Consider the following 15154-nt stretch of genomic DNA (forward strand, 5'->3'; position numbering starts at 1 on the left):
TATTGTTCCTTAAAAATAAAATCACACTATTACAATTTTCAGAAAGTAGACACCTCAAAATGAAAGAAATATTAAAAGGGTATGTAACGAGACCACTAAAATTTAAGAAAATATCTGATAAAATTTGAAACATCTTTAATTTAAAACCAAAACAAATTATTGCAGACCTTAGTGAAATTTGTTTTTACACTATACAAAAATTATACATCGTCACGGACGAAGAGGTTAGGTGCGGTCAGATTCGGTATAGGAAAGTTTTTGATGTCCATCCGTAGAGAATCATAGGCAATGGAATCATCTTACCTCGCGAATTCGAGCACTCTTTAAGATGGTATAATGGAGTATATGGAGGTAGAATACACGATTTTGGAGGAGTCACCTATGGCATAACGTCTATACAAAATATAATTAACTTCCGTCCAGCCATTCTGCAGTTGTTCATTCATACGGATATCAGTTATGAACAGGATGGGATGGGTACAACCTGTTTTGATGACAACCAAACTGAAACCTCTAGGAAAATAACAAGTTTACCTTCACACAGGACCAATAAGCCTGTCACGATCGCTCATAATACGTTGCTTTACGACTTATTGGAAAGATAAGTGGACCTGTCTGGGGGAAAGCGTGTTCCTTATGTTTAAGGAGGAGATAGAGGAAGGGTGGTAATTATGACGCAAATGAGTAGCTATAAATGAGATTATTTTGACAGCTTCTGGCAGTAACAACATGGAACTATCAAGACGATTGTTATTTTCTGTCGTTCTTTCCGTGTCTGTATGGCAGCTTGGATGGACACGACCTTATATTTACTCTTACAATTTTCAAGTTCCATCAAATTCTGCTGGTGAGTAAAGAAGAACAATGTTTCAAAAGAAAATAACACGTCCTCAGTGTTTCTATGGTTGAAATTTAATTGAAACTCTGGGCCGTTCTTTGATTAGTGAAGCTTACGGCTTCACCGCTCCCCTTCCCAATGAAAAGTTTCTGCAGATGGAACTGTTTTTTTTCTCCTGGAACGATATTAGAAAAAAATTAAAAAGTCGTCTTTCTAATACTTGGCAGAATTACGAGATCTGAAAAATTAATAATTACACAACTTTTTCCTTTTTCAATTAAACATATTCTGATTACGGTACATTAAATGTACGAGTAAAATGTTAACGTTTCGTACCGCCGCAATATTTGCAGTGGAGTAAAAAAAGGAAAAAAAACATGCACAATTGTGTTGATGAACTACTTTTGCGTGCATACTTCTAATGGTTTGGTAGATGTTATTTCTAACATAGTGGATACTGAATTGACGTTGTGCATCAACCATGTTTTTGTTTTACACTTATTCAGATGAGGGTAGTAATCAGTGGTGGCTTTTGTTAACATGGTTCAGCAAAAGTCTCGTAGAAATGGGCAAAGGTTTCAGGGGTGCTTACTTCCTGCATCATCAGTGCAATATGATCAATTTGTTAATAGATCCATAGTTGATGAATCTACACTTGCATGCACCCCTAAATATGCAGTATTAAGCAGATTAAACCAAAATTTAAAAATTAACTAATTTAACCAATATTTGATGACTGTCACACTGCCAAGACTTGATCCTTCACCCAAAATAATATATAATAGATTAAGGTTTATACCTGCCTTTCATTCTGCTAAACTACAAAAACCTGTGTTTCAAGAAAACTTCATATAGGATTTGATGTATTCATGAAGGTGAAAATGTGGGTGGTCTTTATTCTGAGGATTATTTCTCAGTGCTCTGTAGTCAGAGTGTAATTATGGAAACAGCTTATGGCATTTCCTTCATACAGATATATTGGGTATACTGTCATGATTTAGGTCTATTGTAACTAGGTAGTGACAATCCTTCCACACCATATATAATGATTACATTACCATGACTCAAGTGTTGTGGAATAGATAGTAGCGCCTTCACATAAGATGTAATATCTATACCACCATGACAGTCTTTTGATGTCATGTAGTGCTATTTTCTCAATACTAAGTATAATGATTATACTGTCATGACTCAACTGACAATTTCACTGTTGAGAATACAAGAGTAAAGGGTGGCACCAGGGATCACAGTGGCCGCGCGGTCTGAGGCGTGGGCTTTGTGCCGCTTGGTCACTGGGACCATGGGTTCGAATCCCACTCAAGCCATGGATGTTTGTCTGCGTTGTTCTGTCCTGTGTACAGGTAGAGGCCTTGCGATGGGCCAATCCCTCATCCAAGGAGTCCTACCGAATGTCTATAGATCAAAACCAATGATAAAGTTGGGACCGGCAGTGCTCAGGCACTTGAAGAACTGGTCATCCAAGTACCAAGTACCAAATGGTGGCACCAAGTTAGCAGAGCCATAACCATTACATACAACAAAGATGTATCACTGCCTGCACTTTATTATTCATGTTTCAAACATAATTTAGCCAATTTATTTCCATATATTAATTAATTTCTCTTTAAAATAGGTGTGGTGATAACTTCCAACACTGATGGATCCCAAGGTGTACATTATTTGACTGAACAAGAAGCACAAATGATGTTCCAGCAGCAACAAGCACAAATTGCATCCCTCATATCAATTCCATACTATTTTCTGCAGAATATGTTGTCCCACTTCCCATTCATTGGCTAGTTTAAATGTACAGAAGCCCACAAACATTTTGGTAATACAGAACTCTTTGTCATCCATTGATATATTTTTAATATTACAACATTCTAGGCCTGTATTTGGGAAGTACTTGGTTTAAATCTCAGTCAGACTACTGTCTATCCTGGTGTTTTCTTCACTTACTCAAGGTGAATGCTGAAATAATACTTTGAAATATGCCATGACCACCTCTTTCCAAATCCTTTCTTACCAAACTGTCATGAACATTTTCCTTCTTTTACTTGATGCTATATAATCTATGCAGCTGAAACAGCATCATTAAATAACACAAGATTAAATCATCTTAGTTGTTTCATATGAATATGATGTGACTCATGCCACCACATTTACACCAGCTCTGGGACCCACCCAGCCTCCTATTTAATTGTACAAATTTCCTTGGAGATAAATTACTTACAAGAAGAAGCTGATTTCTCATTTATGTATAGAATGGGTGGAGACTCACCTCCATGTCACCTGTATGACTCAGTGATATGACACAATTCTTTAATATGAGGGAAAATCTGTATTTTCTTTTTCTCACTTCTGACAAATGTGAAATTTCAATATGAGAAATTCCAGGTCACTCCCTCCCACCATGGTACACAGTGCAGTTAAGCTGAAGGTCTTCTGTGCTGGCTATCATCATCATCATCATCATACCGTTAGTACCAATGGAGACACTCATGAATGCCTCTACTTCACCATTTCTAAATTAGGCAGAGGGTAGGAAACTCTGTAAGGCTCTACTGTTTATTCTTGGAATGGGGTGAGGCTAAGTCTCAATGGAACTGTGGCTGTTGACAGGCCCACTGTCCATCCCCTAGATGATACATGAAGGAATATGAGCAGTGGAAGAATGATAATGACAGGAAAATCAAAGAGCTTGGAGAAAACCTTGTCTCAGTGCCACTTTGTCCACTATAAATCCCACTGGACTGACCTGGGCATGAACTCAGGCCTCCACAGTGAGAAGCCAGCAGTTAACTATCTGAGCTATGGCATGATCTGATAAGACCATAACAGGGAGCTTCAGCCACAATATCATGAATTTGGCTCTTGATATGTTTCACTTACAAGGATAAAAATTTTTGCTTTGATATTCTCATAAGATATTGCTGGTTGTCTTTTATACGTTGGTTTCTTACTGACAGAGCAGCTTTAGAGTTCAGTTTTCAAACATTCTATATTAATATATCATTCCTAGTCCTTCTTTAATATCTTTAATACATTTATGATCAATCTGTTTCCTGCAATTACTCTAAAGAAACACATTTCAGCCATAATCTTGTTTCGTGTTTGTTCTTTTGTTAATGCTCAACATTTGATCCATATACAAGTGTAGATATGGACACAATGTTAGTAAAAGTAGCATTTGTCATTTTCATAGTGACATGCTCTTTAGTCACAGTATTGTTGGAATCCATCTAATTTCATGTTAATATGGCCTGTAGCCTATTCTGCAGCCTAAATAACAAAACTGTTAAATTATTAAAGTATTTTATTATATAAAAATGTTTACTCATATGTCTTGTTTTCCTATAAATGCAGTTATATGCATTCTCACAGTGTATATTTCAATATTGTATACATTAATTATATCATGTAATTTACAAACAATTCTTTGGAAATCCTCTTTTGTACACTCAACTGAAATCTGACAAAGGGTAAACAATGAACATATGCAGAGTGTAGTCCATCCAGTAATTTAAATTGTAAACACAAAATCATAATGTCATTTCCTTATCTGTCATGTGACTGTGAATAGAATTAAGTGAATATTTCAATTTTATATGTATGATAAATATTTTATTTAGAACTTTTATATAATAATAAGTCATATATTGTAAATTTAATTGTTAAATTCTTTAGTTCAGAATAAAGTACTTCAACAATTTACAACAGTGATCTCATACTAATTTGTTTCAATTTATAATACATGATTAACATGTTAGTGACCACTTTCAGCAAAATCATGATCCTAATAACAATAAATATCCAAATGAGAGTGCAAGTAACTCATTCACATTCGTATTTTCTTCCACAAATAGAATCAGAAATAGAGATTTGAATTTAATAATGGACAAGACATGGACTGTAAAGTCGTACTTCCTGTTAATTATTTTTAAAAATATACACTGTCAAAAAACCTCTATGCACGCAAAAAGTGCCACTCATTTTCTTTTACTTTGTAAGTATAGGGATAATCTTCAGGTAAGAAACATATACTCCTATAACTACTGGCATATCAACTAGGATAGCTGAGTCAATTAAGTGACTAATTACTGGCAGGGCACAATTTATAGCTTCATTAAGATATCCAAAATGATTATGGGGTCTACCCACACTCCTGGCCATAGCATAATGATGGCAGAAAGTTCTCTAGGAAAAAGTACCAGAGCATACTGCTGACCACTCACCTACCGTACACCTTCATGATGTGGTGGGTTGTCACAGGAACAAAGTCAGAGATTTTTCCCCAGTCATTGGAGAATGTTTTATGTAGCAAGAATGGCAGATACAGAGAACCAGTCTAATCAGTGCTTGAATGTTATGCAGACTTCTGCTGCTAACTTGGCATTATAAGGACAGGAAGGACTATATCATAACTCAATCTTTGAATATTTTGTTTGCAATTTCTTATGTAGCATTGTATGAAATGTGTATTGCTAAAGTAACTGACACGAATAAAGGTGAGTGGTGCTAAGAGAGAGAGAGAATACAAATAGTGTCTGCTTCACACTTGAAATAACTGAATACTTTTTACACCACCCATCAGAAGCTGGTTGGTTCATAAAGGCACGTGACAGTAGATGTGCAGAAGCATCCAAAACTTGGCTGCCATAGTTTTTGAAGTCACTTCAAAATTTGTAATATATTTTCTCTTCCTTCCCTTAAGGTCAAAATTAAAAATTAAAAATGTTCATGTATAGTTTTTAATATCAAAAACTCTAAACTTTCATTTTTGAGGCATTTCTTTCAAATCTTAACCAGACTACTGACCATCCTGAGTTGTTCCTCTTACTAATTAGTCATTAACATTTTCCAAATTTTATTTGGTGTTATAAAACTTATGCAGCTGAAACTATCATTTTATAACCCATGGCTCAGTGATACCTACTGCTTCATATGAATCCAAATATAAATCAAGGGATTATAACTCTGTTACTGATTTGCAGGACAGTGGCCTAAATTCTGAGTACTTTCACCAAATGAACAGTTCCATATTTTTCACCTCATGAAAATATAGAACTTAGCTCAGACTTAGACACTATAAATTCGTATTCATGGTCCATTACCATACACTGGTGTATCTGCTAGGAAAACAACATAATATTGTTCAGACTCCCTGTAATTTCTTTCATTTGCCAGTCCATCCACTCCACATCCGATACAGCTGCTCTGTATCATCTTAAAAGGTTAACTCCATGATGAATGTGGAGTTAAACACCCTATTTTCTGCCTCGTGATGGAGTGCTGGAAGTGTCTGGAGTTGGTGATCGTAAGGAACTTGATGCTAATGGTCGGGAGTTGCTTGATGCACTTACATCACTTCTCTGCAGAAAGTACAAGAAATATTAATCCTTTTACTGTTGTGAATGGAACAGTTTTGTATACATTATGATTAATGACTAGAATTATTTTCCAAAATAAACAAAGTGCAGTCATTCTAATTTTTTCAATGTAGGAGTTTATGGAATGATAAAATATGGGAATCACTGGAACCAACCAATGTAACTTGTGGTTCACTTTCTCCATGAAGCTTTATTTTTCTTCCTGCAAGTTTAATTCTGTAGTGTTATAGTCTGCGTGTTTGTTCTGAGACATATAGAAATGATGAAAAATTAAAATAATGGTTTGGTGACACCTGATGAAGGAAGCAACTAAATAATTTCAAGCCTTAATCCATTATTTGTCTGTCAGAATTAAGGAACACATTTCCTACATATTGTATGATCTCTTAATGCATCAACACAATAAATCTTCTATAGATTCCACTAGGATGCTCAAAGGAAATGCAAACACAAACAAAACACTTTGAATGCTAAGGCTAGGAATGATAATTTACATTGGAGTGTTTGTCAGGAGAAGATTGAATTTAAGGTTTAAATGCGTCATGTTTGTGTTTTATAATTAAAATATATAATAAAATTCAGGTCAATACACATCTAAATAAAGTTTGTGTATTGACCTGAATTTTATTATATATTTTAAGAAGATTGAAGTTACATTGGGAAAATGTACTTTTTCATAATTTGTGTAACATTTTCTATCAATTAGTGGGATATAAAACTACTAAATGCAGACTACTGGCCCATGAAATTGTACATACAGTCTTACAGATGGTTAAGATATAAAACACTCTTGGCATTGGAGAAAGATAACTTACAGCTGGTGATGGTCGGGGCAATGTATTGCTACTGCTTTGTCTCACAAGAGGTCTCTGCGTTGAATCTGAACGATCTGGCACTGCAGGATTACGTTCTATGCTGTGATGTCATAAAGAAATAGAAATCATTGTATAACTTAATTTAGCTTCAAGTCTTTTGACACAAATGATTTACTTACTACTGAGTTTGAGATGCATCAAAAGAACGTAGTCATTACTACTGATGGGAAGGAAATGCCACTACTCAAAAGCCCAAATAATGGTGATATAAAAATTAGATATGACATGGAGGAAATGTATTCAAAAAACCAAGTTGTATCTGGACAAGGATTACATCTGGAGTGGAAGATATAGCAATATCATTACCATGTTAGTCTAGTTTCAAACTCGGTAGTTGCAAAGTAATAAAAAGGACTTCAGATACATCAATTAAACATAATGACTGACACCCCTAATGGTTTTATCTCTCTCTTTCTCTCTGTCTGTCTCTTATACATATATCAGCAAATTTATTTCATGCATCAGTCCATGATGTGGATACAGAAACAGAATCCAAGACAGGTCTTTATTCTATACTGATACTGTTGATCACTAAAGAAGTCATTGCTTTAGAGACTAATTGTATGCATTACACATTACCTGCTACTTCTGGATGTAGACCCACTCTTCTTGAAGATGCCTGTTATACGATCTTTCATCCTTCCCTTGTCTTCTGATACACTGATGTCTGACCCAGATCCACCCTGTACAGAAACATTAATTTATTATATAGTTCAGTTTTTCAGCTATAAAATAAGATTTTGTTACTTGTACATTCTTCATGGAAATCCCAAAATAAAAAATGTGGTCAAAAAAGCAAATGGAAATCAGTGGTTTCTGGATAAACTGGCAATTACACTTATTATACTTTCATTACTGTTATACTGTTCTATGGAACACAGCATCTTTATTAGATGCATTTGCAGTCACGTGGAGTGTCTACTAAAATTACTTCATTCATGTGTTTGCATACTGAAGAATTAAACAAAAATAGTCAAAACATTTAAATTTTAATTTAGACTGGTTATTTTAATAACTACTCTTTTGAGCTTATCTCTGGTTAAACACAAATTATATTTACCATATTTATTATGGTTATGTGGGGAGCAGGAATCCTCTCTAATGATACTATCACAAAGCCAGAAACACCACCCATATAAAGGTCACTGACCCCCGACAACTGTCATCATTGGTGCAATTCACAAAAGCCAAGTGTCAAAATCTGGCAAATAAGCCAGGATTTCCACATCGTCAAATATGTACAGTTCCTATTGTTTTATTTGCTAATAGTTTATTTAACAAATATGTCAATTAGTCATAATAACAGACCCAAGTAACAGATCAATTAATACATAATGAATTGGACAGGATATGGAAGAAAGTTGTCATGGTCTAATTTAAGGTTCTATCCTAGCAGAAAGTCTTGGAATCACAGATATAATTATTTCAGCAGTCATTACATAACAGTAATGCATTTCCATAATTACCTGACTCATTCCTGTTGTGAAATCTGAGACACCATCATCAATGCTGCGTGACTTTGTGAGCTTCTTCAATTTGCCCAAGAAACCCTTCTTTTTCTTCTTTTCTGTTGACTGTAACACATCGCTTTGTGCTGACCCTCCAGAAAGGCGGCTGAAAGATTAACACTACTGTTACTGTTGGGTCAGTGAGGCCAGTGGATCCCCTGTATGAGTTTAATAATATAGGGTTGTGACTAACCTGTCCAAGTTAGATTCCTTTTTCTGAAGTGTATGGTACCGATTATCTGAAAGTGCTTCTGCACCAGCTTCCAGAGATTGAAGACTTGAAAGGCTCCCTTCATTGTCTGACTCTCCCTTCCAGAATGACTGATGAAAAAGTGAGACAGAATATAACAGTATATAAAAGATAAGGGAACAAATGACTGGCAAAAATGAAGAAAAACTTTGTAACAACTTATAAACTATAACAAGTCAACTTTGTGCTTTAACTGTTTTACTCCCAGAAAGGGAGTTTTTGGGATCCATGATACTGGTGACATCCAGAATTAGTCTTGATATCCTACCCTTGCTAAGAATCAGACCCTGGCTATACAGCCTGTAAACCAGTTATTTTACTGAGTGAGCTACTTCAGTTTCAGGTAATTACAAAATACTTGTACAGTTGAATATGTTTGTACCTGATCTTGTCCACTTGTCTGCTCTAAGGAAAGTGATTTGCGATACAGACTGCCCTTCTTTTGTAGGGCAGCAGCACTTCGGGCCAGAGGCTTGGAACGCAACGAGGAGTCTGGTGGGTTATCTGATTCTGTTGAAGCAGCTCTAAGAGACACAATTTAAATACTGAATTAGTTACAGACTACCCTTAAGGGCTAAAATTGTAGCAGAACATTCTTATCATCATATTCAGCTGTGTATTTATGTATTTATCAGTACTTAATATAGTTGCTGTTTGAAGATATATCTTTAGTTTTAATTATGAATCATAGTAGGGAAATGGTTATCTAGTTATTCTAACTGATGCATTCCCTTTGGTTAGCTGCTCTGCAGTCAAACTCAAGGAAATCAGAACAACACTGGGACAATTTAGAGTAAAGAAAAAAGAGTACTTAGTTAATTGACAAGTTTTACAATTGTTTTACCTAAATTGCATATTTACTGCTTTAAATCCCAACCTGGTGGAATATCATGATTTCGAAATTCTAAGCAACAGCAGTATTTTAATAGCAAACAGAATCAAGTTTCAACCAAACTATTTTGAAAATGGACAAATAGGCAAACTATATATCCTGAGGCTAAGTTTAGAGGTTCTGTTACAGAACATTGTTTGTATGTGAAGATCAGCTCTGATTAATGAACTTTCATAACATCTCTTAAATTACAGATATTCTCATACAATCTTCATTTCATTTATAAATGTGTTTCATTATTGCCTAAAACTGAAGATGTGATTACCAACACTGTCCAATTACTCCTTGCCACATTACTAAAAATAATGGTTGTAGCTGAAGTCAGCAACTTATACAAGAACTATTATAAATAAAATAGGCCAATGAAATGTGTAAAGGCAAGCACTAATAATACTTAGCTATAGTTTTAAAGGTATCTGAAGAATATATAATTGAAGCTCCTAAAACTCTGGACTGTTGTCAATATAAAGAGATTTATGTATTTTAATGCATACACTCAAGTCTAAGTTTACAGCTGAAGAAAAGACCACTGAAAAAGAAAATGAAAATTTTGACTGTGGCTGTAACAAACAGAAAGTTTTTAACCTGTTCAAGAAGCGAGTAAGGCTCTCATTCACAGAATATGCCATCCTCTCAAAAACTGAAGTAAGAAAGGAAGACCTATTGAAACCAACATTAAAAATTAACATAATTTTTCTGGTACCTGAAAGTAAAAAATTAACTTATTCTCCAAACATTTGATACAAATACATTTGCTTAAATAGATGATAACACAAATTATTAGCTTATGCCAGTACAGACCTTCTCAATCCTAACATCCTCTTAGCTCGTTCTCTGTCCCGTTCTTCTTCACTCAGCCTCTGGAATCGCCGTAACTCTTCTGTAACTTCAGATAGCCTATGAACAGTTGACTGAAGTTGAATTTTTCGATCTACTGATGATTCTGTAAGTGGGAATTAGAGTCAGAGTATATCCAGCTGAAGGGACAGATTACAGACTTTCAGTACAGAAGGAGCACACCAAGGAGCTTAATAATTAAACCATTATATAAGAAGTTATAGACAGATAGATAGATATTTTACTCTACCTTTCTGGAACTCCTTCCTTTGTAACTGTGGAGAGGACTCTCTTGATGATTCTCGAGATTTTGGACCCTAAAAGAGGTTAATTTCAATAACTCAGAAGTCACATGGCAATGAACCCTTGGTGTCTATAAAATATGACAAAGATCACTCTTAAAATGCACAAGCTAATTCTGCAGGAACTACACTTTCTGCAAAACGTACAAAATTTTATGATATTCAGTGCCACTGATTTTTCCAAAATTTCTTGAAGCGGAATTACCCACAGGTCATTTTACAATTCTTCAGTCAGTACACTTTCTGATATTCCATAATATAAGTTGTATTATCTTTTCTGTAGTCTGTTGTTGGATATGTTTACATGAAATATAATTTACATCCCAATGCGGTATATTCAAATTCTTGAGTAAATTTACCAAAAGGTTTGATTAAAAGATTTAAAGCAGACTGTTTTCAACATTACATATTACATGAAATGTTAGTATTGTTCCCATTATAAATATGACTCAATTTGGATTCAGTACCTTAAGCCTCTTAGGTGCAATGGGTGTTGGCTGTGACTGAGATGATGTTGAAGATGAATCTGATGTTGACTTCTGAAGGAACAATTCGGGTGCCAGACGCATTAATTCATCCACCTGAAATGAGTTACCAGATTACTCAAATATACCAATGAACCTACAGTTTCACTAATATATAATTCCAAGTCTAATAAAAGAGAGTAATATTCCCCTTTTATGCCTAGAAGCTTTAGAAATATGAATTATGAGCACAGGAAACATTATTGAAGCTAAAACAATTAACAGATCTAATCTATAATGCTGCTGCTGATATATGATATATTCCATTTATTGACTGATCGAGGTAATTTAATGATGGCATATAAACTGCAGAGATTATACAATGTCAAATAAGATGAGACAATTTTCAGTGGTGAGTAGGTAAGGACTTATAAGGAGGCAGTCCTTGTCTGTTTGAAAGTACTTACGGAAAACATGAGGAAAAACTGACCAAAACAATAAAAATTTCAGTCAAGATAGCTAGTAATCCAGTTATATCAAGATGGCACTTCCTGAGAAAAATATCTGGAACTTAACTAACTCAATACCAGGCCTGATTTTAAACCTACCACACTCTTTCAAGTAAATAAACATAATAAATAATTCACCTGCTCTAGTAAAATGTTAACTCTTCTGTCTTCATCTTGCTCAGCTCGTCTCCTGCCTGACGCCAACTGCCTAAGTTCTTCACGTTCCTTCTCATTACGTTCTTTCTCCCGGCGTAGCTTCTCATTGGTTGTCCGTAACTTTGCATGAGCATCACGAAGTTCCAGTAGATCACATTGTAACTATGGTAATAAAGGGACAAGTTACAGTTATGTTCTGATGGAAAAGTATTATAAAATTGTTGTGTTCTGAAAGCGCTTCTCTATTTTGACACTTGCCTTCAGAGTCCCACAGATTTTCCATAAAGAGTGATAATATGAAACTATTTTGCATACAGATATACAGAAGTGTTTCTAGAAAAAGTCACATAACTTAAACATGTATAAATAGAAGATGCTTCTAAAGATCTGTTGACATCATATTTGCTTTTAACTCTGCACACATGCTGAATAACACATAAAAGTACAGTTTAATATATTTTAATGTAAAGGTTTCTTGGGAGGGAAGTGAAACATAACAGCAAGCTGAAGGTAAGTTTTGTTCAGCAACATCCAATTATCTTCTGATCTATTATGTTTTGGCAATGTTTCTGTTGTTTTGAAAATGTTGCAGTTTCATAATGGCTGTGAAACACCACAATTTTATGAAGCTGACCTCTGTAACTTTCTTCCTGTTTTCTTCTTGTTCTTCTTCTGTGGATTTCTTGAGTTGCTCAAGACGTCGTTTTGCTTCCAGCCGCTCTTTGTCTCTTTCTCGCTCCACCTGATGACATCAGCAGAGATAAGAGCATTCAGTATCTATAAATTACAAAAGACTGGACAAAACTTGTAGTATACAATTCAAGAAACATGATAGATTAAATAATATTTGTGATGAACATTATTACTCAATACTAAGTTATATAAGGGCCTTCAACAAAAAGTTTAGTAACCAAATTAGTATCTTGCAACCAAATGTAATAATGTCCTTATACCTTAGTACCACACCAATAGGCATACACGGGAAGTTGAGGTAGAGCACCATGTTCTTAACCTCAGCCCTAGATGGATATGAGTCATGGAGCAAACACCCAGTATTCACTCTATGGAACACAGTATGCTTCTAGAGCTGGTTTATGTGTGTTGTTAAGGGGAAGAATCCCACTTCTGCCATGAATCACATCACACTTGTGCACCATGATGTGTGTTTTAGTTTTAAAAGTAAATTGTCTTCAATTTTCAATTGACTCAGTAATGTACATACACGCGCGCGCACACTCACGCACGCATACATATCTTTTTCAAATACTTACCTCAAACAATGTTTGACGGAGATCTCTGGCCAATGTAGATGTTTCTTGAAGTAATCGATGCTGTTCTTCACGCTCCTTCTGCCATGCTAATTCCATTCGTGTACGCATTCCGGGTATCTTTGTACGTCCACTGCTTATGATACGATCCTCCTCAAGCTGTGTAAATTCAAGAAAACAATATATCTATTGCGCTTCTAGATTATAATAAATTTAGAGCAAGTAAGAAAATTAAAAATATGTGCTATACAATATGCCCTAAAATCAATCATTAACTTTTATAAATTCCAAATAATTGCATCACTGCTTATATGTGATCCAGCTAGATGTGTGTTTCAGTACCATATCAGTAAATCATTAAACCTGGTAGTTAAGTCTAGATGGCAGCTTCTTAATTTGAGGGTTTAAATCCCCTATACTGTCACATTAAGGTAAAAATCAGAGAACACACCTCATTTACATGTGACTGCATCTCAGAAAGTTTCACCTCCCAAGCAGACCGTTCTGAGATCAGCTCTGTCTTGAGTTTGGAAGCCTCAAGTCGAGCTTCAGATAGCTCATCCTCCATACAGTTGACCTGCTGTTCCAAAGTCTGTATTCTTGTTTGTGTTTCCTCTGACTGAAAAACAGAAAGAAATAGTTGTAACCTTGTGAGATATTACTGCATAAAGACCATTTACAATTTGAGTGGTGAATTTTAGGTTTCCAAGGTATTAAATACTGTAGATTTTAATACTGCTTGCAATATCAGGCGATGTACATGTAATGATGTAATATACCATCATATAAGATCTGACATGCCAAGTTGCAGCAATTCAATAATTATCATCACTGTCACTCCAGAAAATTTTTGTGAAGTCATGATGCTGTTACTTTTAATTTTTTTTAATTATAATGTCTGTGAAAGTTGCAGATATTTCAAACAAACTAAACTAAACTGTCTCCCTGGCAGAATATCTGATGTCATGATGCTACACTTTGCCACTAGCCATGATCCTGAACAAATTCTACCAACCTTCATTCCACACAATATATCACCCCAATTGAAAAGTATTTCACAACACAAAATTTAAAAATGTTATTTAGTGCACTTTTCACCTTGCCACTTCACATAGCAGCAATGTTGGCAATGCTAATCACAGGAATTAAAAAGTAACTAGATGGCAAAACGTTTCATTTTGACGTTGCCTTTACCTCATCAACATTACTGCCAGAACTTCTGGACTCTCTGCCCGAGGATGCCTTCAAGTCTGCAATAGTCCTCTGTGCACCCTCCAACATGTGTCTGAAAGTGTCACGTTCTCGTTTGAATCGACTCACTTGACCCTGCAGGCCTTGGATTTCTTCACAGATGACTGCAACTCGGCCATCATATCGCAACTTTAGTTGTGCCATTTCTGACTTGTGGGTTTTTTCTTCTTCGTAACGTCTAAAAAGAGAGCACATGACATTATTAGTGGTAAATAAACTTTATAATTTTGAGAGAAAGTTTGAAAATTTTATTTATTAAATAATTCGGTTTCAATTATGGCTGTGTAACTGGCTATTATGGTGTTTCCTCAGCCTCTGCAGGCAAATTGATGGATGGTATCTAAAAATAGGACACAATTTCTTACATACTTACAATTCGCAACCATTTCCAGTTTAAATAACAGTTGAATTGTCAAAAAATCAGTCAGATGGTGAAGTATTTATTGCCTTGAGATACTTTACCTTTATAATTATTTTTTTAGTCACAAAAACAAATTATTTCAGTAAAATTATAAAACACTGAGTTTTTATCAATGTTTAAGAGGTATCCTTTGGTATATAAACTACAGATTCGTGATAATTACTACAAATTTTTTGTTTATTTTACATAGTTG

General features: G+C 35.0%; 1 protein-coding gene and 1 long non-coding RNA gene across 9 annotated transcripts in view; one reads left to right on the forward strand and one right to left on the reverse strand.

Annotated features, from left to right (window-relative positions):
- Window positions 1-63: 63 nt before the first annotated feature.
- Window positions 64-2704, forward strand: LOC110839193 (uncharacterized). Of its 2 annotated transcripts, XR_015536119.1 has the most exons (3): window positions 64-79; window positions 713-847; window positions 2472-2704. It is a non-coding gene; the product is annotated as an uncharacterized LOC110839193 (long non-coding RNA). The 2 variants fall into 2 exon arrangements; XR_002546381.2 differs by lacking the exon at window positions 64-79 and having other exon boundaries at window positions 174-847.
- A 1432-nt stretch (window positions 2705-4136) lies between these two features.
- The window catches only part of LOC110839191 (uncharacterized), a 49441-nt gene continuing 38423 nt past the window's right edge, over window positions 4137-15154 (reverse strand). For 6 of the 7 annotated variants that reach the window (XM_087352504.1, XM_087352506.1, XM_087352505.1 and 3 more), the window contains 14 exons: window positions 14484-14718; window positions 13741-13908; window positions 13293-13448; window positions 12656-12763; window positions 12004-12183; window positions 11360-11473; window positions 10841-10907; window positions 10555-10696; window positions 9244-9385; window positions 8805-8932; window positions 8570-8717; window positions 7683-7786; window positions 7044-7143; window positions 4137-6210 (listed from right to left, as the gene is read on the reverse strand). In XM_087352504.1, the coding sequence (XP_087208630.1) occupies window positions 6106-6210; window positions 7044-7143; window positions 7683-7786; window positions 8570-8717; window positions 8805-8932; window positions 9244-9385; window positions 10555-10696; window positions 10841-10907; window positions 11360-11473; window positions 12004-12183; window positions 12656-12763; window positions 13293-13448; window positions 13741-13908; window positions 14484-14718 (1897 nt within the window). In that variant the 3' untranslated portion in view covers window positions 4137-6105. Of the gene's footprint in view, window positions 6211-7043; window positions 7144-7682; window positions 7787-8569; window positions 8735-8804; window positions 8933-9243; window positions 9386-10554; window positions 10697-10840; window positions 10908-11359; window positions 11474-12003; window positions 12184-12655; window positions 12764-13292; window positions 13449-13740; window positions 13909-14483; window positions 14719-15154 lie in introns of those variants that run through there. The other variant, XR_015536115.1, reaches the window with a different exon arrangement.

This window comes from Zootermopsis nevadensis, unplaced genomic scaffold, assembly GCF_977971745.1.
Source record: "Zootermopsis nevadensis isolate Lab colony 2312 unplaced genomic scaffold, Znev_1.0 Znev_ptg000021l, whole genome shotgun sequence".
NCBI lineage: Eukaryota > Metazoa > Arthropoda > Insecta > Blattodea > Termopsidae > Zootermopsis > Zootermopsis nevadensis.